We start from the raw sequence: 25,734 nt of genomic DNA, 5'->3' as shown, positions 1-25,734 counted from the left end.
TCATCAGTAAAGTTGAGAGGGCCTGTTCCAGAGGCAGCCATGCATGCCCATGCCATGACACCACCTCCACCATGCTTTACAGATGAGGCTGTATGCTTGGGATCATTTGCAGTTCCCTTTTTTCACCACATCTTTGCTTTCCCATCACTTAGATAAAGGTTCATCTTTGTATCATCGGTCCATAAACACAGTTCAAAAACTCTTCTGGCTCAACTTTGTGCTTTTTTGCAAACTCTAATCTTGCCTTTCTATTTTTGGTGCTGGTCAGAGGTTTGCATCTTGCTGTGTAGCATCTGTAATTCTGTGTCAAAGTCTCCTGAGGACAGTAGATTGTCAGAGCATTATCCCAGCTTTCTGGAAGTTGTTGGTGATTTTACAGACACGTCTTTTAGGGTTCATTTACACAGCTTTTATGAGTCTTCAACTACTGTTGTTTTCTCAGCCGATCAGGTAGTTGTTGGTTTCTAGTGTTGCTGGTGGTTTCCAAACTCTTGATTTCTCCATGCCCTTTGTTTTTGCTATAGCTATAATTGACTTCCTCTTTTCTTTTAGCATCCAGATTGCTTGCTTTTCTCTCAAAGTCAGCTCCCTCATCTTCATCCTGGTTTTTGTGTGTCATCATCGAATGCAAGATTCAGAATACAGAAGTAATGGATATAACTGATACGACATTCCCTGCCCTTAATATCTGAAGAATTAATGCAACAGGACACAGCTGATCACTTAGAGAGACCCGTGAGACAACTGTTCCAATACTTATTCTCACATCAGATAGAGGGATGAAACTCTAAAAGTGCTGAACTTCGTAGCTGGTAAAACATGTATGTGTTGAAACGGCTAATAATAAAATGCGACATTCTGTAGTTTTGTCTCATATTCATCTTTTAATCATATTTGTAAATGTCCACAGCCAACTGAGCAATTTTGTCTTTACTGTTGCAATACTTTTGGAGGGCACTGTATATATACATATACATATACATATATACTTGGGATGCTCCGATCAGGATTTTTGCAGATTTTTGTGATCGGCCGATACCGATGCCGATTCTGATGCTTCAAGCTTTATATAACATGTAATAATATTATATAAATAATCATAAAAATTATTCCTTATACAGTGAACATTTTAATATTCCTTTAAAATGGTGTTTATGCATAACATCAGGGATACTTAATATAAGACAAAAATAAATGCAAACAAAATGTCTGATGCAAAAAAAAAAAAAGAGATGGGCTAGGACTCGAGTCGCATTTTTATAGCCTTCAGACTTGACTTGACCTGAAATGACTCCAGACTTTATTCGACTCGAGGAAAAGGACTTGTGAATATTTTAAAAGCAACTCGAGTCTTTTATCCTTAAATACTTCTATAAGTGCATCCGCACCCCGGCATCCATCCCGACTCCGAGCCGTAACAGCAGCACCATTTTAAGTGAGCGGCGCATCAAAACAGCGGAGCGGATCACATTACAAGCGCTCCGGGTCGTTTATGGTAAATATCTTTCAGTGCTAAATCCTCATATTTTTATCTAAAGCTGAACACGCTTTATTCAAGCCTTTTCAGCTCCGTGCGCTTTCTCTCTCCGGATGCGCACCGGTGCCAAATTCAAGAGCTGCTGTGGTTATTTTAACAACAACAGAAACACGGTGAGAGGCAAAATTATTGATTACTTTCACTAAAATACAGCAGAAAAAACAATGCTGCAAATACAGTTATTTTTCTTACTATCTATTTATCTATCTATAACTTATGACTCAAACCAGATGTAACAAGACGTTTCTGATCTACATTTAGCAATATTAATCTGTATGCTTATATATATACTGTAATTGTTGTTAGATAGCTAGGTTGGAATTTAAACTTTGAAACTGTTATTCTTTTCTGCTCAAGATGAGAACGTTTTGATTATCCAATGTTAGAGAGAGGACAAAACAAATAGAAACATTTAAACTTCAATATGGCGAAGACTGATGTAACTCATAAGGTTTAATGCTGTCCAATATAAGACTGAAGAGGAAAAAAGAAATTGAAACATTTAAACTGCTGAAAGAACAAAACAGAGTAGTTTCACGGTTATCCACGGGCGCTGCGGATAATCCGCAGGTCGGGTAATAAAAAAATGCATTCTGATTATTTGCGGTTGTGTCGCCGGTGGATAAAATAAATCATAAATGATGCAATATTAACTACATTTTTTCATTAGGCAGACGATTTCATTTGTGTGTGTGTTCGCCTGATCGGGAAGTTGCAGTGACAGAAACGGTGACATTCCAGATAAAGTTCAAAAGGAGTAAAGCCTCTGTTAATGCTATTGAGTAGGCTAATATGGCCAAAGAAAATATTTTGTTTTATTAATAAAGGTTCATAGAGCGGCCGCGATCAGCTCCGGTGCCCTTGCCAAAGCCTGCGCTCCGCAGACGCGTGCAGTGATCTCTAACATCACTGAATCTGCTGTTAAAAATGAACCATACATTCATAGTATCATAATGCAAAAACATACATGACATATACATTTTTCATTGTTTCTTGAAATGTCATAGGATTTCCACACTGGCGATGACTGCAGCATATGTCCCCAAGCATCATATACGTCGCCACGCGTTGACATTATTAAATTGTGATCGGTAGATGAGATCGGTCAAATGTATGAGTACCGATCGAGTCATAAAATGTGAATATCGGCCGATACCGATCTCCGGCCGATCGATCGGAGCATCCCTAATACACACACACGCACACACATACACATATATATATATATATATATATATATATATATACATACATACATACATACATACATACATACAGAAATACTAGTATGCAGTTTCCTGTATAACCCATATCTGTGTTAGATACGTGAAATCATAGTCTTTCAAGCATGTTTTGGTGATAATAGCCACTTTTAAATATGTTTGCAGCACAAACGTTATTATCAGACTCCCTGCTGGATGTTTTTACGCACCGGTGACAAAATCCCATCAGCACCAACGTCACACGCTGCAAATAATTGGTGAATACAGTTGTTTGGCATCCAGTTTGACTCATCTGTGCTGTCAGAATCTGAAAAATGGACCAAAATCACAAAAGAAAAGAGATCAGAGGGAAGCATTATATTTGGTAGTTTGTGGTTTTCTGGACCATGATGATTCAAGCATTAAATAATTCAAAAAGCTTTCTCCTGGGTTGTATTTATGTATTCACATGGTGTTTTTAGCAAAACTGTGCTTCCTGTAAACAACCTGAATGACTCGACTCTCATTTAGCCACCCTTGATTTTTATTTTATTTTTTGGGGGGATTTAGTTCACGGTTGCTTAGTCCATGATCAGCCAAACCACAGAGGAGTCTTATGATAGACCTTATTATTGAGTCTAAAACAGAGAATTTACTGTAAAAGGATAGAGTTGTACTTGCGTTTAAAGGTCAGCTGCTGAGATTCGTGAGGAATTTTCATACATTTACAACTAATATAATTTGTATTTCTTAAAGGTCTGTGATGTGTGGATGTGAGACTAGAATGATAACTAATGTTTTACATTTTGCATATGGCTCTGATCCTTCATTAAATATAAGTCTGGGCTGTTTTATTGTCCATCAGGAGAAAATCGCACCATATGTCTCATTCCTTGTATTTCAAGTTCTTTTAATATATTTCTGTGAGGAAAAAAAAACAGACAATTTTGTATAATTATTCAGTAAAAATCAATAGTTTTGGTAAGTTAGTAAGGTTACATTCATGTTTTTATTTAGCAAGGATACATTATCAAAAGTGACAGCAAAGACATTTATAATATTTCCATTTAAAAAAAAAAAAGAACTTTCAGAGAATCCTAAAAAAAAATGGATCACTGTTTCCACAAAAATATTAAGCAGCACAACTGTTTTCAACATTGATAATCATGAGATATGTTTCTTGAGCAGCAAATCAGTATATTAGTATAATTTCTGAAGGATCATGTGACATTGGAGACTGGAGTAATGATGCTGAAATTTCAGCTTGCATCACAGAAATAAATTACATTTTAAAATGTATTAAAAATTAAAACAGTTATTTTAAATTATAATAATATTTTTACTGTATTTTTGATTCAATAAATGCAGCCTTGGTAGGCATACAAGGCTCCCTTGCATTTCTGCCAGCCTGATGGCATTTCTCTTATGATTCATTCCTGCCTAAAGGGATTCTGGGTGTTTGTGGGTGTTGTTTTTATGTTGAAAGGTCTAGTCTGTATGTGCCTGTCTCGCTCACTCACTTGTTTCAAGATGAGTGTATAACGGTGAGAAGATGGCATCTAGTCTCTTCCAGGTTGTGGCTGCGAAGGCTTGTGCATCACAGGTCTTGTTAAACCGAATGAATGATGTTCACTGAAGCTCTTTCTGATCGTTCATTCTGACTCCCTCCCTCCTGTATTCTGACCACAGCTGGGTGTCACATGAATCGAGTAAATTAGATGTCATTTCATTCTCATTAGTGATGTTTGCTGGAGCGAGAACCACTTTAACCGTTCGCATCTGCAAAAGTGAATATTTTGTCATCATTTACTCACCCTGCCTTTCCAAACCTGAATGATGTTCTTTCTTCTGCAGAACGCAAAAAGAGAAATTTTGAATTAAGTTTGAGTAATGCACACTTAATTCTGTCTTCTCCATAAAAGTACAAAGAACAAATCAATTATTTGAGTCTAATCTTTTTCTAGTGAATCAATTGGTTTGGTTCACAAAGTAGAGCGGAATGATTCCAAATCGGACTGATCTTGAGTTCAATGATTCACTCCAGATGGTTAACAGCTCATTGGAGGAATATTAATTCCTAATTAATTAGGAATATTAATAATTAAAAACGTAAATTTTGTAAATTGAAAGGTTCAGTACATTGTTACTGCTTGAAACACCAACCAGGCTATTACTGGAAATTTCTTGTTTACTGTCTGAAAGTCATACAGGTTTGACTGCAACACAGTGCTGTACAAATAATGGCCAAATTGTAATTTTTGGGTGAATTATTATTTCATTTATGGTTTTGTTGCTTAAATATTACCGTACTTGAGAAATCTGTTTTATGTTTTTATGAACATTCTAGCAACATAATGACAAGTTTTTAATTTGTATTTTTATTTTATTTTTTTATTTTTTTATAATCATATATCAATATCCATTAATCAATTTATTCTGACTGAACTAAACCGAACTGAAAAAAATAATATTTTAGTTGATTTTATGCATTTAGTGTAAACTGTTGTTAATGTGCAAAATGATTACTTTTTATATCCAGTAGTCTGTATTTGTTGCCTTCCGTTTTTTTCCACATTTTTTATTTTTACTTTTTACTTTTTAATATTATTATTTTTTTATATTATATTTTTTATTATGCTAATTTTATTTTTTATTTGACATGTTTGCTGCAGTCACAGTGACACAGAATTATTTAGAGTTCTCCTTCTTGCATCTTTTCTGTGGTGTCCCTTAATAAGCAGAAGATGCCTGAAGGAAACTGCAGTGTCAGCAGCACTTCCTGATGCTCAGCTGGGGAAAGTCAGCACATTTGATGAGGTCACTCTGGCTATAAATAGTGCTGCCTCAGCCAGGAGGAAAAATGCCTGCAAACCAAGTATTCAATAACTTGCACAAAGGGTGTCACTGAAGCTTATTCAGCTGTAGATCTGCTTATTTTGACTGTGAGCGGTTACGGTGGGTGTTGGATTCTCGTGTCATTCGAGGACTGTTGCAGCAGCCTACAGTCATTGCTAGTGCCATCACATTCATGCCATCTGCCTCCTGCTGTTGTGTGTGTGTGTATGTTTGAGGTGTGGTTTTTCTTTTTTCTTTTTCTTTTCTTTTGTAAATATTATGCAAACAAAAACGTATTCATTATTCATTGTAGTCCATCTATCCATGACATTGCATATAATTATAGTTTATAAAAATAAGATTTTAGTATATTTTTGCATTTAGCATTAATAGTGGATGATAATGGGCAAAATTATGACAATTGTATTTCTATCCAGCTGTCTATATTTGTTAATTTATCTAGTGACAGGACAAACAGCAGATTATTAATTTACACCCAATAAATACAGTGTTGCTGATTAGCTTGATTTGCTCATGACTGTATTATATTTGGTTCTCTGGTGACAGCAAGATGTTGACGAGGATGTTGTGTGCTTTATCATGCTGATAAAAAGCTGTGAAGCGAAGACATCTGGTACCCTATGTGAAACAGTATGCAGTATACTACATTTAACTTTTTAAACAACTATATTATCACTTGACCTCATTGCATGTTTAACTGAGTGAGTGAGTGATATCCAGTAATTATTGTCTTAAAGGGATAGTTCACCCAAAAATTTAAATTACCACGTTTTACTCACTCTCAAGCCATCCTAGGTGTATATGACTTTCTTATTTCAGACAAATACAATCAGAGTTATATTAAAAAAAGTCCTGGCTCTTCCAAGCTTTATAATGGCAGTGAATGGCTGTTGAGATTTTTAAGCAAAGTAAAGTGCATAAATCCATCATAAAAAGTACTCCACATGGCTTCGGGGGGTTAAAAAAAAGCCTTCTGAAGCAAAATAAAAAAAATCCATATTTAAAACTTTATAAACTGTAATCTCAGGATTTGTGAAAGTGATGGCTTGAGGGTGAGTAAATATGGTTTAATTTTAATTTTGGGGTGAACTAATCCCTTTAAATTTGGGCTGCTAAGAAGGAGATGTCAAAAATTGTGGTTGTATTGCATTGTAAGGTTGGGTATTCTGCACAGTAGGCACTGGTTCTGTACTAAATGTTGGTAATTCTGGAATATTGGTAAAACTGATTGTCTATATTAATCAGTGACATTCTCTCTGTTTCTCTCCCTGCAGTGTTTGACTACAGCTATCGGGACTATATTCTGTCGTGGTACGTCCCCTTGAGTCGAGATGAGGGCCAACTGTATCAGATGTTGTCTGAGGACTTCTGGGAAATGACCAAACAGCTGCGAATGCGTCTGTCTGAGGTGGACGTGGTCAACCTGGTCTGTAACGACATGGTCAAGACCCTTCACACACACTTCTGTGACCTCAAGGCTGCTAACACAAGGTGAGACATGCAGCACTTCTAGTGGTTCAGTTGAGATGGACATAAAATCGTTACCATTGAATGCATGCAAAATGCACATTGTCCTTTGTCAACACTGTCAGTGGACTTGTAAACAAAGTGAAATACAGAATCTGTTATCGTCCATGACAAAGTATTATTTGTTATACTGATTGGTACTTTATTTTAGGGATGTTAAGTGTTTAAAATTTTTACTCTTAATTAATTAATAATTTGTTTTGGTGAAAGAAATTAATACTTTTATTCAGAAAGGGTGCATTAAATTAATCAAAAGTCACAGTAAAGACATTTATAATGTTACAAAGGAAAGTTGAGTATGATAATGATATTAAGAAATGTGACTTGAGCAGCAAATCAGTATATTAGAATGACTTCTGAAGGATCATGTGACACTGAAGACTGGAGTAATGATGCTGACAATTCAGCTTTGATTGATCACAGAAATAAATGACATTTTAAAATGTATTCAAATAGAAAACAGTTTTTTAAAATTGTACAAATATTTCACATTACCATTTTCCTGTGTTTTTTTTTTTTGATCCAGTAAATGCAGCCTATATAGGTGAGAATATGAGACTTCTTTCAAAAACATTCAGAAACCACATTCTTACCAAGCCCAACTTTTGAAAGCTGATGAATATGTTTCAGGCAGTTTACATCTTCCTCCAAAAAACAATGTTTAATGTGGTTTCTTTACATCTAAATGCGGTTATCTGCAGTTACTCTAACAGCACACGGTAAAAAATGTCAGTGGGAAAAGCACAAGAATGCAAAACCTTTGTGCTTGTTGAAATTCAGTCTGCTTGGGTTTGGATCACAAGCACTCTCTTGATTGGATTCATTGATTACTGATTTGTCAGATGATTGCTTTATAAACACAAACACACACACACACACACACTGGAGATTCATATTTCTCAGTTTGATTGATTAACATGACGAAGACTGCTGACGACTTTGAAACTCCAGCCTGTAATGTGACCCTTTGTTTTACACAAAACATCACACACACTTACACACTTGTCTTTCCATGTTGTTCTTACATAAACACTCTCTCTGTGTGAGTGTGTTGGATGTGGATGCAGTAATGAGCGTTTCTGCCAGTCGTGTCTTCATCTGTGTGTGTGTGTGTGTCAGTGATCGATCTGCACAGCTCATTAGCTGAGTGGACAGACATCTTCTGTTGCCTCTCTTTTTCTGCTTCTTATCTGTCTTCCTCCACCTGCTCTGTTTATCTGTCTCTGTCCATTTATCAAATATTTCCCCCTTCGTATTTTATGGTCTTAATATGCTCTGGTGTGATTGCTTAAATAAGAAATGGTAAAATACATAAATAAAAATATTATAAATAAATAACTGTCTTGAAGGTTTCAAAGTGCTTTATTGGCACGATTGCTTCGTATATTGCCAAGAAAGAAAGCAAAATTGTATTGTATAATATAATATAATATAATATTTAAAAACCACAAAAAATATTCATTTCTTTTAATATTCTAATAAAATCTGTCTCACTTTTTTTTAAATCACTTTATTGTCATGATTTCTTTGCAATATGAAAAGTAAAAAATTATTATTATAATAAAAAAAATTAATTTATTAATATCTCTTGCAATTTTACTTCTTCAAAATGCTTTATTGGCTTGATTGGTTTGCATATTGCCAAGCAAGAAAGTAAAAAAAAAAAAAAAAATAATATAATATAATATAGGCCTAATATATAATTACATTATAGTTTGAGTTAAAAATAAATAATATTTCTATTATGATTCATTCTGTTAATTGCGGTCTCTTGCAGTTTTTCAAAGTACTTTATTGGCATGTTTGCATGTTGCCAAATAAGAAAAAGGAGACAATAAAAATAGTGCTAATATAATTGGATTCAAATAAAATAAAACAAGGTATTAATTTCTGTCTCTTACAATATCGATTTTCAGATTGTTTAATTGACATGACTGTTTAAATACAATAGAATACAGCAGTCTTTCTCTGTCTCTCCAGGCTGGAGGAAGTACCACGGGCGTTTCCGTTACATCCGTGTCTGCGCAGTCCTGATGAGGAGCTGCGTTTCCTGCACTGCTGCGCCCGTCTGCTCATGCTGCGTCTGCTGCCCGCGCGGGACGCTCGTTCACGCAGTCTGCGCCTCTTACTGGTGGAGGTCGTCGCTTCTAAAGGTGACTCTTACTGAAGCTGGTGTACACTGTGTGATATTTTTCAGGCCTTACGATTTTTGCTTATCACTACAATGACAAACAAAAGTGCAAAAAATGCAAAAGTCAGCCAGAAAGTCATTTATAGATATATTACAAAAATATTTCTATTTATTACTTTTAGTATTACATTACATGCAAATGTATTACAGTTGTCACAAGTGTTATGCAGCACAGCTGTTTTCAACATTGATAATAACAAGTTTCTGCTAAACATTCAGCTTTGCCATCACAGGAATACATTCCAATTTCAAATACATTCAAATATATAAAATAATTTAACTTTCATCCGTAAATAGCTGTAGCCATAAAAGGGCTAACACAGTAGTAAGAAACAAACAAACAAACAGTATTGTGATATTACATCACTCTATAATGGGTGACAGAAGAAAGGATAATTTAATCTTATTACTTGTATTAAACGACATAAATCCTTATAGAATGCAAGAAAACTCACACAGGTTGTATGTAGTGAAGATATTTCTTTAATACGACTGAAAGCAGTACAACACTTTGAGAAGTAAAAGTAATTTGCTTTCATGAATCAAAATGAGATGCAGAGATTTGGTTCTCATGTTCCACACACCGATAAATCCCTCTCTCTCAGAGAACAAAGCTTTCATTCACTGACCGTATCATAACTTGAGAATTAGATTTATTTTTTGGCTCAAGCTTCAGTGTCTCAGTTGTATCGGACGGAGCTGATTGTCTGTTCAGTGCTCATCCGTGTTCTTATAATGCTGCTCTTGTGCAGAACTGATGAAACTCATCTACTGCAGTTTTTTTTTTTTTTTTACAAATCATGAAATTGATTCCAGGATATTTTCGATGAGCACCAGATGTATGATTGTAACCGTCTTTGATTTGCCGTGAAATTACTAATTACATCTATTATAGGCGACTGACAGACATGCTGCTGGAGAGAGATAGAGGTTGTGATGACTGCTGGTAGTTTATGTCAGTATGATACAGAGAAATGATGGATTACCACAGGATATTAAAGAATTGTAGGTGTTCAGAAATCTGCCATCACTTACACATAATGATTAACTAATTTCCTCTACCTAAAATTTTTATTCTTAAAAGAGTAGTTTGTCCAAAAATGAAAATTTGCTGTGAATTTACTCACCAGCAGACCATCCAAGATGTATATAAGTTTGTTTCTTCATCAGATTTGGATAAATGTAGCATTACATCACTTGCTCACCAGTGGATCATCTGCAGTGAATGGGTGCCGTCAGAATGAGAGCCCAAACAGCTGATAAAAACAACACAATAATCCACAAACAATCCACACGACTCCAGTCCATCAATGAATATCTTGTGAAGCAAAAAGGTGCATGTTTGTTGGAACCAAATCCACCAACATGTTTTTAACTTCAAACTGTTGATTCTGGCTAAAATCAAGTCCTCTAGTCATAATATTGCTTTATCCAGTGAAAAAGCTGCCTCGTCTGAATCAGGAGAGAAATATGCATAGATCAAGCACCGTTTAAAACTGTGTAAAACAGTGCTAAATAATATGTCAGTTCATTTTGATGTGAGAGGACAACAGAGAACAGAGTTTTTCACTAGAGGAAGCGATATTATGGATTTTATGGCTCAAAGTGACAGTTTAAAGTTAAATGCCTTATTAATGGATTTGTAAACACGCACCTTTTCGCTTCACAACAGAATTGATGGACTGGAGTGGTGTGGATTACTTGTGGATTATTGTGATGTTTTTATCAGCTGTTTGGACTCTCATTCTGACGGCACCCATTCACTGCAGAGGATCCATTGGTGATCAAGTGATGTAATGATAAATTTATCTATATCTGTTCCCATGAAGAAACAAATTCATCTATATCTTGGATGGCCCTATGAGGAGTAAATGTTAAGCAGATTTTTTTTGGGTGAACTATTCCTTTAAAGCCATGAAGTTAATATTTTCCCCAGATCTGTGCAACTTTCCATGTCTCAATGCTGCTTTTCATTCAAATCACCTAGGAAAGTGGGATTTTCCAACTTCCTACTCGGAGCAATAATGGAGCATAGCACTAGGTTTTGGGTATGATTCCCGTAAACTGATACCTTCAAAGTTAACGGCTTTATCTTCACAAGAATATACTAAATAACTGCACTTGAAAAGAATAAAGATTCATTTCTGCCCTGTTGATTCAGGATGCAGCTGCTGTGGTCTCCTCTGGTCTGGGGTTATACTGGAGGAAGCATTTGCATCTGTTGTCTCAGGCTGGCAGGTTGCCACTCATTTTTTTTCAGAGCCAGACGTCATCCGACAGCTCTGTCTGGCAGTAATGAGGCACTGCCTCGTGCTCCGTCTGCTGCTTCTCAGCGTTCCTCATCAGCGCTACGTCAACAAGCTCCTGAGGAGGTTTAGAGATCTCATCATAATGAGTGACGGAGGAGAGATTGACTAAAGTGCAATGGGGTTTTGAGGATAACAGTTTGATTTTAATTGTGGACTGTTGAGTGTATTATAATTAAATGTTCAAAAACCAATTGTACACTGAAAATAATTTGCTGTACGATTTACTTTGAAACAGTTTTGACTCAGAAATTGCTAGAAATATTTGTCAACTTTACAAATAAACACACTGAATTAAACATGGAATTTTAGTATTTATAAACTTTGAAAAATGATTTTTTTTTACTGTGTTAGTGAGCTGCCTTGCTTTCTACAGTTTACATAAGCAGCTACTCCCTAAGGCAGCTAAAAGAAAACTTTGATAAAAGACTGATTTGAAGTTCTGCATTGGCAGTATCTCCATATCTGACCTCAGAAGCACACCTCAAGTGAAATGCATGGTAGAATTTGACTCAGAATTGATTTGTTCAAATGCAAATGTTGTACAAATGAACTGATTCCGGTGATTCTAATGAGTGTCTTTGCAGATGGCTGCATTTAATTTTTTTTTTTTTGAGATTTCCATTTAATTACTTTAAAATTAATAATATAATTGTATAGGTATATATTTAGAAAGCTTGTGCAGCTACTTTTTCTGAGTAACTTCTTATGTAGCTACAGTAATTACCTTTTTAAAAGGGTTGCTTGACTGTAGTTCAATTATGAGTAGCTTGTCGTTTGTGAAGCGTGGAAGGCAATATAATTATGCTGCCTACCCTTTGGAACAGTCCTCATGTTGAGGTTGTCAGCTCACTGGGTTTAACACAAAGCAGTTAACATGTTCTCTCTCTTTCTCTTTGTAGTGTTAAAGCCGTTGGTGGATGTGTTGAGCGATCCGGACTACATTAACCGCATGCTGCTAGCTCAGTTAGAGCACCGAGAGCAGGTGAACGAGCATCATAAGAAAGCGTACACATATGCGCCGTCCTATGAGGAGTTCATCAAACTCATCAGCAGCAGCTCTGACGTACAGTTCCTCAAACAGCTCAGGTACAGAAACACACAGCGGGCCATCAGTGCCATATCATGAAACCCAATGAATCATGACTCAATGAAATCTATTATATATAAATATGTATATGTGTGTGTATATATTTTCGAGTGTGTTTCGAGTTTTTTATCAAAATTAGATGAATGCATATTTGTTATTTTAGTATCATTGCGGTGCTATTATAGTTTTTAGTAATATTTGAGTTAGTAATTATTATTTTATTTTGTTTTCATTTTAATTTTAGTTCAAGCTTTGTGTGTGTGTATATATATATATATATATATATATATATATATATATATATATATATATATATATATATACATATACATATACATATACATATACACATATACATATACATATACATATACATATACATATATATACATATATATATATATATATATATATATATATATATATATATATATATATATACATACATAGTTTTATTCATTTTTACATTTTAATTAACATAAAATAAAACTAAATTAAATTGCCTTGGATAGTAGCTGGGGAAAAACCATTTATTTGAATTTATTTTTTTTATTTTTTGTTAACAACACATCTAACTTTAACAATAAACCTTTTAAAAAGCGATAAAATGAAATATGAACGATTCCTTTCATTTTTCGTCAAAGAAAGTGCTGCACAACAGAGGTTTACGGTTTAAATTAAAACATGAATGAAAAAGTACACAGTAAATAAAATTTTCATGAGAGGATTTCGCAATTCTGTCCACATTTTCTGCATTGTGGAAATCATAGGGCTTTAGAGTTGAACACACCCTGCACACTAATTACTATATTTTGCTATTTTTTTTAATTTAAAAAATAGTTTATTTTTTAAAAATAGATTGTAAGCTGTTCATACCAACAGTATGTGAACATTCCTGTAATATTGCTCTGACTTTGCGGTCAGCTTTTTTGACTGATTTATTAGGTTATTGATTAATGTCATTGTGTTTTTTTTATATCTTGAGTCAGAGTTAGCAGATGACTCACTAAATCTGTCTGGATTTCGGCCATTTCATCACATCCAAACCGATTTATTTCAGTACAAAATTAGTTCTGTTGGAAAGCAATTTCTGTGTCTTTTGTTCAGACTAATCAGTCTTTAAATAGGTGAACTGGAAGTCGGCACTGTCATTTGTTGTTGCTTTTCAGCTTGCGGGATCAGGTCGTATTGGAGGGGACATTTGTCATTTGAGGTTTGTTCTGCCGAGTTCAGCTCTGGATGAATTATCTGTGAGTCGTGAGACAGTGACATTTAAAGGCTTGGAGAAACTTTTCAGCCGTATTGATCTGCAGGCATAAAGGATGGAGATGGATCGGAAGACGACAGGCAGGAACAGACAGACTGAAATAAAAGCATTGTGATTATAGTGTGTTTTCTTGACGGGCGTCATAAAGATAGACCTTTTCATCTTGTCAGGGTTTGCTTGTAGAGCTTTTTAGTAGTCTTTGCAACTGACAAGACAACTGCTTTTCAACAGCTGTAGCGAAGCTTGCAATTTGCAATGGTTAGAAAGTTCTTTGAAACCTCCGCCGGAAATAAGGCTTGGAGGAAAAATCCATCTGCTGAATGTTCAATTCCAATATGGGAAAAATTGTAACATTAATTTCCAAAAAGTAAGTTATACTCTCAGAGTTACTGTTTTCCGGAGCTGCAGATCTTAAGGATTGTGCTAGGAGGAGATGATAACACATTATTGAATTAAGAAAGAAAGATTTGCACAAATACCTACTGTTATAGATCTGTCTGTCTGTCTGTCTATTTGATCGAAAGCGCAGTAATATACAAGCTCATATCAAGTAATATTGTTAAATATTATTACAATTTAAATAAATATTTTCTATTCAAATATATTTTAAAATGTAATTAACTTTTTAAAAGGTCATGTGAGACTGAAGACTAGTTAAAGCTGAAAATTCAGATTTGCATCACTGGAATAAATACTATTTTAATATACAGTGGTGTGAAAAAGTGTTGGCCCCCTTCCTGATTTTTTTATTTTTTTTGCATGTTTGTCACAATTTAATGTTTCAGATCATCAAACAAATTTAAATATTAATCAAAGATAACACAAGTAAACACAACATGCAGTTTTTAAATTAAGGGGTTTTTTATGAAGGGAAAACAATATCCAAACCCACATGGCCCTGTCTGAGAAAGTGTTTAAAACATAACTGTGGTTTATCACACCTGAGTTCAGTTTCTCTAGCCACACCCAGGCCTGATTACTGCCACACCTGTTCACAATCAAGAAATCACTTAAATAGGACCTGCCTGACAAAGTGAAGTAGACCAAAAGATCCTCAAAAGCTATCCAAAAGCGATCCAAAGAAATTCAGGAACAAATGAGAAAGAAAGTAATTGAGATCTATCAGTCTGGAAAAGGTTATAAAGGCATTTCTAAAGCTTTGGGACTCCAGCGAACCACAGTGAGAGCCATTATTCACAAATGGCAAAAATATGGAACAGTGGTGAACCTTCCCAGGAGTGGCCAGCCGAACAAAATTACCCCAAGAGCGCAGCAACGACTCATCCAAGAGGTCACAAAAGACCCCACAACAACATCTAAAGAACTGCAGGCCTCACTTGCCTCAGTTAAGGTCAGTGTTCATGACTCCACTATAAGAAAGAGACTGGGCAAAAATGGCCTGCATGGCAGAGTTCCAAGACGAAAACCGCTGCTGAGCAAAAAGAACATAAAGGCTAGTCTCAGTTTTGCCAGAAAACATCTTGATGATCCCCAAGACTTTTGGGAAAATACTCTGTGGACTGACGAGACAAAAGTTGAACTTTTTGGAAGGTGTGTGTCCCATTACATCTGGAGTAAAAGTAACACAGCATTTCAGAAAAAGAACATCATATCAACAGTAAAATATGGTGGTGGTAGTGTGATGGTCTGGGGCTGTTTTGCTCCTTCAGGATCTGGAAGACTTGCTGTGATAAATGGAACCATGAATTCAGCTGTCTACCAAAAAATCCTGAAGGACAATGTCCGGCCATCTGTTCGTGATCTCAAGCTGAAGCGAACTTGGGTTCTGCAGCAGGACAATGATCCAAAACACCAGCAAATCCACCTCTGAATGGCTGAAGAAAAACAAAATGAAGACTTTGGAGTGGCCTAGTCAAAGTCCTGACCTGAATCCTATTGAGATGCTGTGGCATGACCTTAAAAAGGCAGTTCATGCTCGAAAACCCTCCAATGTGGCTGAATTACAACAATTCTGCCAGGATGAGTGGCCAAAATTCCTCCACAGCGCTGTAACAGACTCATTGCAAGTTATCGCAAGCGCTTGATTGCAGTTGTTGCTGCTAAGGGTGGCCCAACCAGTTATTAGGTTTAGGGGGCAAGCACTTTTTCACACAGGGCCATGTGGGTTTGGATTTTGTTTTCCCTTCATAATAAAAAACTTCATTCAAAAACTGCATGTTGTGTTTACATGTGTTATCTTTGATTAATATTGAAATTTGTTTGATCTGAAACATTAAAGTGTAACAAACATGCAAAAAAAAAAAAAAAATCAGGAAGGGGGCCAACACTTTTTCACACCACTGTATATTCAAACAGTTATTTTAAATTGTGAAAATATTTTACAATAGTACTATTTTTACTATATTTGTGTAAATCCTATTTGTAATTTAGAAAATAGTGTTCTGATTATTTTTCAACATGATTAAATAAAGCCTCTGGATTTTTCATTTGTTTAGAAAAATATTCTAATAGTATAGAATATAATAGCACATTGTTAGAATCAAGTCATTGTTTACGTATATTTTGAAGAATGACCCTAAATGTTTCTGAATGACTCTGTGATGTGGTATTATTATTAAAACAGATGATATCTGTACTTTCACCTTTAATAACAGCCAGGAGCTGGTAGTCTGTCAACTCTACAATTTACCTGAGACTTTTGTTTCCATGACAACTATACGCCTCTTGGGCTTTTCTTCAGTCACATTGACCCTTTAAGTCTAAAAACTGAACATCTCATCAGCCAGAGAGGGTGTTTTTTGTAAATGGGCTCCTATTTGACGTGCACAAAGGGTTAACCAGTCTTTGTTTGAAAGCTGAAAGAAAAAGGATGTTTGTTGTGTCGAGGATATTCAGCATCTATAATTTGACCATCTCAGTTCACACCAGGAATAAACCTGAGGTCAGGTAATGAGATGTTGCTAGGTGACACAGTTAAACACACAGGTTTCTGACTTCGCCAGAGACTGTAAAAACAGCTTGAGTTGTGTTTGATTTCGTTTTGAGGAAGCAGAGAAAGATTAGAGATAAAGATTTATGCAAATTGAATTAGTGTAAAAGCTATTGATGGACAATAGGATGGGTAAACGTGATGCTGCTTTCAAATACTCCTGGAAAGTTCCTGTTTAAGAGTTGAAATTGTGATTGAAAGTGGTTTTGATAAGAATAAAATGAACACCTGGACAGCCTTTAGTTCTCTTTTTACGTTCCAGCAAAGCTTTTTAGGCCTAGTACATCTAAATGAACAGAAAATGATCTGCTTCAGGTTTGTATTTGATGTTTATATCTGTATTTTATGATTCTTATGCTTTTACTGGGATTGATGATATATTTAAAGGGATAGTTCACCCGAAAAGGAAAATTCTGTCATTAATTACTCACCCTCATGTTGTTCCAAACCCGTAAGACCTTCATTCATCTTCAGAACACAAATTGAGATATTTTTGATGAAATCCGAGAGCTTTCTGATGCTGCATAGACAGCAACACAACTACCATGTTCCAAGGTCCAGAAAGGTAGTGAGGACATCATTAAAATAGTCCATGTGACATCAGTGGTTCAGGAGTAATATTATGAAGCTATGAGAATTCATTTTTGGCGCCAAAAAATAAAAATAATCTTTATTCAATAATTTCTTCTCTCCAGACTTCGATGCATGATGGCAGCATGACATTTGGCCAAATTTCCATAAATATCACTGTCTTGTGTTGTGACATGTCATTTTTGAAGGTCAGCCTCCATATCGTCTTATAATATACTCTCATTTTGCACCAGCTACGTGTGGCAATGTTCTCAAATTACTTGTATTTGACTTTCATGAAGCAATTTCATTCAGTCTCTCTCTCTCTCTCTCAATCTCGCCCTCTCTCATCAGGGCCTGTGAGAGCAGAACGTGTGTAATAAATATTCAGCATTCCTTAATATCGAAAGGATCCATTTCATTAATTTGGAGTGAAAATTGTTCCTCAGAGGAATTTCTAAATGAAACATTAGTAGCCGTGAAATCTTAATGCTCTCATTCTTCAATAGCTGACATGTGTTAGTGGAAGCGATTTTATACCACAGACAGTCTGAATTTAAAGGAAAATGTCCTTGCCTCTAGGTCGACGTCTGAAGGATAATTTTTAACCAACTGAATCGTTGCAGCCTTATATTTAGTTAATCAGTTTACTTTAGTACAGGATTTCTTTATTTAAAGTACACAGTATGGGTACAAACTAAATTGAGCTGATTTATTAATGTGAGAATTTATACAGACTGTTTAGTTAATCAGTTTACGTTGACTCGATCTTACTTGATCTTAACAGCTTATAACTAGACTAGGACCTTATACATGTAGTATTTAGTGTTTAGAAGTATTTTTTTATATTTCTACATAGCTTTAGAAACAGTGCTTATTTCTAAATGTTTTATGCAACGTTCTAAATTTGCACACAAGTTAAGTTCGCAACTTTGGATATTGTTAGGTCATGTTAGTTAATGCATTCTAACTAAAATGAACTTATCGTAAATTGTTAGCAACTTGTTTATTTCAATTAGTTGCCAAGGCATGCTTTTTCAATTTTGTAGTTTTCATCTAATATTAATATATTTCAGCTTTATTTCAGTAACCAAGGACAGATTTTAATAGTTTTAGTTAACAATAACAACACTGGATACATGCATGAAAAAAAAAGGCATGAATATAATCAACTTACATAATTGTGTTGTACGTTTATGGTACCGTTTTATGGTGTCACCATATGAAAAAAAATTCTGGTTTTACCAGTTTTAATTTTCCAGTCAAACATCACTATCACTCACACTTATGGTTAATGTTTAATTACTATTGCTCACAGCTTTATGAATTGAACCAACCAACCAAAAAATAAACACCTAAGAAAAAAGTGACTGTGACGGGCAACTGTTTGGCCGTTTGAGTCTCTTTAGGTTGTCTCTTCAAATGTTAATTTGAAGGTATTGGAAAACAAACATTTATTTATTTATATTTATTTATTTTTATTCAAATACAACTAATAATAATAATAATAATATTTAAGCCTTTAAGAAAATAATATTTAAGCCTTTAAGAACACTTTAGCAATTATTTACAATATATGCTCTAGCAACCATTTGCAATGCTTTTTTTTTTTTTGCATGTTTAAACGGCACTCAGATTTTCTTGTAATGCAAATGTAATGTTTTGTGTATGTCCATTATACTGTACTTCATTTAGTCACTCTGCTGTCATTTTGTCTTTTTGCAGGTATCAGATAGTTGTGGAGATCATTCAGGCGACCACCATCAGCAGCATCCCACAGCTGAAGAGACAGAAAGGTAGGCTGACCTTTGAACATGAATACAAACCCTGAGTTGCTGCTCCCCCCCCCCCCCCTTTTTTTTTTTTTCTTAATTTGACTCTAATGATCAAGTTTTCGGGAAACTCAATTTGTGTGCTCCATTATCATTTTGATGTTTTGTAATGTCCTTTGTGATGGATGGTCTAAGAGAGAAAAACTTTGCCAGCAGTCAAGCCAGGGTATTACGCCAAATTGAAGATGTTATTTGGCATCATGACAACACATGCTGTAAGCCACCTTATTTGCTCTGCTCTTTCATGAGCTACTATAAAGCTGTTCTGCTCTACCTGAAAAGAGCTTCTGTAGTCTCTGTGTCTAGCCGTGTGCCACTCTGTGATTGGCAGATGTGTAATTACACTGAAGCTGGTGCGGGGTGTATTCGAGTAACTCTGCTTCCAGACAGTGGGCCGTAGTGGCCAGACATTTACTGTGCAGCCATACAAATCATCAGCTGATACTTGCCACTTTTCTGCAAAATAATTCAATTAAGAGTCTGTTTTTAATAAAAGATCAGTGAAAGGTGGTGCTTTAACTTTTAAAAGTTAGTTTTTCCACCCCAGGAACCAAAGTTAATATTTTTCCCTTAAAAAAGATTGCTTAGTTTATTTGTTTTTTTTTTGTATTTGTTTTGTACGTTCATTAATTATTTCATTTATTTTATTTATTTTTCACTACAATGTTATGGAATTTTCCATTGTGTTTACTAAGTAGTTTGTTTATTTATTTATTAATTTATTTGATTATTTTCCTTTATCTTATGGAATGTTCCATTGTGTTTACGAAGCAAGAGGGTTTGTTTATTTTGTTTAGTCATTTTTATTTATTTATTTTATTCTATAAAATTTTATGGAATGTTCCATTGCGTTTACTAAAGGTAAAATTATAAATTAAATAAATAAATATATTTTATTAATTTAAGGTGGGACAGGCTATAATTAAAATTAATTAAATGGTAGTATCAGTAGTTTTTATAACACTAAAAAACATTAAAAAAAGCATAAAAAACTAAGTTTTATGCCATTTTTTTCATCTGTTTAAACCACATCAATAGAACAGCCAGAACAAGAGTTTAAACAGATAAATATGTTCCCAGCTTCACAAATATATGACTAACAAAATGTATGTGTATATGAATGAGGAGGCTGTACATCTTCGCTTAGAGATAAAGTTAATTAATTGTGCCTTCATTTCAGTGCCGGATTAATTAAAGCTCATTTTATTCACACGGTGGGAAGCATGTTCGTTAGAATGTTAGTTCTTGCAGAGAGTCAGGAAGGGGCTGTTTATTTGTCGTCATGTTTTCTATCTCCTGCTGCCCTGTAATGGGCAAATCAATAAATCTTCCCGCTGGTCCAGCACAATGACACTGGCTATTAAAGGAAGGAGAGCAGGGAACGCTTGTGTAAAAGTCTCTCCCCTCCTCCCTGGTTTCCAGCGGCAGACGGAGCATGCTGTGAGATGGACGCTGGTTGGCGGTGATTGCTCATATTTCCAGACTCATTGTGAACTCTGTGAATGCAACAGGTTGCCACTTCACAGAAGCCCATGGAAAATCAACAACTTTTGCCTGTCTATGAAAAGGACCTAGTAGTACTAATAAACTGCATGTGTATATATAGGGAATTATTTAGCGGTGTTGTTTGTGTTGTACAGGAGTTTTAGTACAAAATTATTTTATCATTGTAAAACTATATAAATAAATATATGATTAGGTAAAAAATACAGCTAACACAATAGAACATGATAACATTGTAAAAAAATATGATTATCTGTTTTTGCAAATAAACTCTTCATATGTATGTATATATACGTATTTATGCATGTATGTATATGCATATGTATATATGTGTGTATGATATTCATTGGCATTTGGATCAAAGAAAGTTTTTCACCTTTGAAATCAGGAATGAGTTTAGAAAAGTGCATGTTTAAACGAGTTCAACAATGTGTCAAAACTCATTTCAGTTTGTTTGTGTACTTGCTTGATGTCTAGCAAGAGATCTTGTTGATCTCTGTGTGAAAGTGACACAGATGAAGCAGAAGGAACACACCGGGAGCCATTCACATCATATCAGCTCCAGTCATCAGAGCTAGTTTCTCTGTTATCCACATGAGATTGCATATCTGAATTGCCTCTCTCTCTCTCTCTCTCTGCAGACAGTAAAGGGAAAGAGGCCGCCGCACTGAAGGCCGACCTGTTACGTGCCAGAAACATGAAGCGTTACATTAATCAGCTCACAGTGGCAAAGAAGCAGTGCGAGAAGCGGATCCGGCTCCTCGGGGGTCCAAACTATGAGCAGCAGGAGGACGGAGCCCAGGATGAAGGAGACGGTCCACAGAGCCAACGGGTACAGGAAGAAATTAGCCACAGATACACCATATCTAAGTCGATATGAAATCAAAGTTATTGAAGTATTTTCTGCATTCTGTAGCTGACATAATGAAATGCCGAGTATGTGATTTAAGAGCTCTTAAAATGATCAATTTAGATTTTTTTTTTCATGCAATTTAAGATATTGAAAAAAATTTCATGACTTTTTACATACATTTTACCGTTCACACACATCTCTCTGTGATCAGTGTAGAAGCATGTTATGACAAGAAGCCCCTTCTCTATCTGAATTCAGTCGTATGATATGCTGTTATTGTCCCAGTAGCTCTAGGTCGTCCCGTCTTTTTACTGGTGTTTAGAATCGAGAACCGGTTTTATTCAGACTTACACCAGGGTTACTATAGTTAACCAAACTAAAAAAAAAAAAAAAAAAATTTGATTGCTTAAAATAAAATTTTTAAAAATGATATTTTTACTTTTATGTCAGCTAGTAGCTAGAGCAATATTTAAAATTTTCATTTAGTTTAAATTTATGTACTAAACTAAAAACTAAAATGAAACTTTACTAAAAAAACTTGACTAAATTACAAAAATTTTAACTAACATTAAAATAAAGTATACAATTATAACTAAAACCAACTAACTAATTAATTGATAAATAAATACATTAATTTAAAAAAACTAAATTGAATAAATACATTTAATTAAAATGATTTTTTTTTTTTAATGATAAAAGTTTGGGGTCGGGAAGCTATTATTTTATTTATTTATTTTTAAAAAGAAATTAATATTTTTATTTAACAAAGATGCATTAAATTGATCAAAAGTAAAGACATTTGTTAAATATAAAATATTTCAAATAAATGCTGTTCTTTTGAACTTTCCATTCATCAAAGAATGCTGAAAAACCACAAAAATATGAAGCAGCAAAACTGCTTTTCAGCACTGATGATACTAAAAAATGTTTGTTGAGCATCAAAGCTGCATATTAAGGTACTTTGGTGTGAATTAGGTTAGCGAACATTTATTATACATTTACTATACAGTGTTAAAGGTACAATAGCAAAAAATATTCTTAATTCTTAGGGTCAGAGACAAGCCTTGACTTACAAGAAATAATATAAGATGCTCCAAAAGGGTAGAAACTCTTTAAAAGATGAGAAGAAACATCCTCATCAGCTGGTGTCAGTGTTACTGAAAAATTACCCAGCCTTCTCGAGATGAAACGCCACTTTTCAAGTGCTTTTAATAATAATACAGTCTGCTTCATTTGTTTCTTGTCCTCTCACAGATACTTCAGTTTGAGGAGATCATGTCAAATGCAGTGTACCGGGAGCATTTCCGTGTCTACATGGAGCGCGTGGACAAGAGGGCTCTGATTAGCTTTTGGGAGATGGTGGAGATGCTCAAGAGCGCCAACAAGGTTGTATTTACATTACATTTATTTATGCATTTAGCAGACACTTTTATCCAAAGCGACTTACAGTGCATTCAGGCTATACATTTGTTATCAATATGTGTGTTCCCTGGGAACTGAACCCATGACCTTTTGCGCTGCTAACGCAATGCTCTACCACTGAGCCCAGAGGCGCACACAGGTTAGACACGCACTTCAGCAGAACATCAAGACCTTGAGCTGAAGATCTGTCAGCATACGCGTGAAAGAGCCGCTGTCATTAGTCCTATTCGGACTATAATTGTTTCTCATGGGGACATCTGTAAAAATACTTTGCATGGTCATTTATTAATGGTGGAGGAGCGAGTTCTGTGATATTACAGTACAAACCTGAAAACACACTGCTCAAGTGGTCAGTCACATGATTGTCAATATAAAAACATATTGATTCCTCCATTTTAATCTATTCTCACTTTGTTAAACCCATATCGATTCTTCAGTCCCAAGAATTTATGTTGTTTTCAGTTCATGCATGAGCAAAACATTATTTTTAGTGCTCCTCCTTTGCAATAAATCACGATAAGCTTTGTTTTGTTACTTTTTAAATGAAACAAAGTCTCGGCGCTCAAATTCTGTCCATTTTATTACCAAATTCAGACATTAAAATAGTGCTGTCAAATGACTAATTGTGATTTAGGTGTTTATTGAAAGATACAGTATAATTTACTGAAATGTATCATATATGATGTAATCGCTCAGTCCGAGTCGCAAGATGCCAATAAAACAGCTTGTAAACATATCAGTTATTTATAGTCCATAAACTCGATAGCTATGTAAAAAAAAATAGCATTTTGCTAAAGATATGCATTATATTACATATTTATTGTATTTTTACTTAAACATGTTCTTTAATATTTAATGTATGTTTGAGTAAATGCGTCATGAAAGCTGGAGTAGAAACATTTACATCATTAAAAATTTATTATAATAAATATTTATTATATAATACATTTTTATTTTAAAATCTCCCTTATGTGCAACTTAAATGTTTCTTTACAAATCACTTAATTTAGTAATGTACCAACTGTTAGGGTTTATTGTATAGTTGTATAGTTTACAGCATTAGTTGAGATTTTTTGCCCTTAAAAAAATTGGTATGTACTGTACCTGTCTATATGTCCAAGCTTATGAATCTAAATCAAAATCAAATTATAATTATCTCAATACCTAGCCATAGTCAGATGTAAACAAAATATATATTATGGTTTGGGCAATTAATAAATTCATACAGGTAAACATTTGACTTTTCAAAAGTTTACATGATTTCTGTTTTTTCTTTTTCTTCTTAACAGCTCACACTTCTTGTAATATTGGGATGAAGCATTATTAATATTATTCATTAATAAAAATCCATAAAATGTGTGCACATTACCGCAAAATGTAACAAATACTCTTCAGTGCTTGGCAGCGTTCAAAAAGGATTTACAAAATTACTTTTGGATTCTTTCTTGTAAATTTAGAAATGTTGATTACGATGGCAATTGAATGGCCAGACAACTTGTTTGTCAAAAAAACAGATATTTCTGAATTCTGACTGCAATAAAATCACTAATTAGTCCCTATAAATCTTAAAATGACCTTACATCCCCATGAGAAAGAATTAGCATATGAATAAGGCTGTAGTCATGTCTGAAAAGTGATTTTCCTGTTGCTCATGCTAATCTACGGGCACAATTGCAAATGTACTAATTGCCACTTTTATCCAGAAATTAACGTCAGACCACAGAAACACTCATGGCTGAAAAATCTAACAACACTCCAGTGCTTGACTCAGACAAATGTTTAATTGTTGCGGCCCATTATGTCCAGCTGTGTTAAATTAGCAATTACCGGTACTGCCATTTAGCCAGGAGTGTCAAAGCTGATTGCATTATTTTTTTTGTTTTGTGGTCCTGAAAAGTTTAAGCTGTCATAAATGTTGACAACTGATGAACTTTTCTGTGGAGTCTGGAATACTGTAGATTGTATATAGAATAAAAACAGGGCTATTTATGAAGATATGCAGGTACTCTAGAATGCTGTCAGCTGATAAATGTTTGAGGAGGTACATTTGGTTCATTTCTGTGCAACAGCAGATTTGCAATAATCTGTTTAATGTTGATGTCATATCTTATTAACAGTTAGCATCTGTTCAGCATGAGACCAAACCAAACGATTAAGATTAGCCATATGTTTTATCGCTTGTTGGTTCTGAATGTGAATCTGTCATTGAAATGCAGAACCAGTAAAAGCATGATGCAGCATTGCTGCTGGCAGACCAATAGACCTGTGCAGATCTTCAAACCTTCAAAAATGAAACCAATAAAACCTGTCAAGAACATGTCTGCATTTTTATTTAACTGATATTTGACCCTAAAAAAAATAATAGTTTTTGTTTGCTGAAAATAAAACCTGTTTAATCACATTTTCTCCCCAGTTGTAATTACCTTTATGTGAAAAATATAATTACAATAATGCAAAATAAATAAATAAATAGTTATATATTTATCATGGTAGTATTTGTTATACTGCACTTAATTAATTGAGTTATGGTTATTTTATATATTTATATTTTTTTTAGATTTGTTTTTATTTACTATACATTTTTATTATATGTGTGTGGGTGTGTGTGTGTATATGTATATATAAATC

The 25,734-nt window shown here is 34.6% G+C and overlaps 1 protein-coding gene across 1 annotated transcript in view; it reads left to right on the top strand.

Moving 5' to 3' along the window:
- The window catches only part of snx25 (sorting nexin 25), a 47,873-nt gene that overhangs the window by 8,119 nt on the left and 14,020 nt on the right, over nt 1-25,734 (top strand). The window contains exons 3-8 of the mRNA XM_079390422.1: nt 6,870-7,086; nt 9,103-9,275; nt 12,522-12,708; nt 19,222-19,292; nt 21,473-21,663; nt 22,939-23,070. Coding sequence (XP_079246548.1) covers nt 6,870-7,086; nt 9,103-9,275; nt 12,522-12,708; nt 19,222-19,292; nt 21,473-21,663; nt 22,939-23,070 — 971 coding nt within the window. The remainder of the gene's footprint in view (nt 1-6,869; nt 7,087-9,102; nt 9,276-12,521; nt 12,709-19,221; nt 19,293-21,472; nt 21,664-22,938; nt 23,071-25,734) is intronic.

Source organism: Barbus barbus (genome assembly GCF_936440315.1).
Source record: "Barbus barbus genome assembly, chromosome: 33".
Taxonomy (NCBI): Eukaryota; Metazoa; Chordata; class Actinopteri; order Cypriniformes; family Cyprinidae; genus Barbus; species Barbus barbus.
This window is presented reverse-complemented; position numbering and strand designations above follow the sequence as displayed.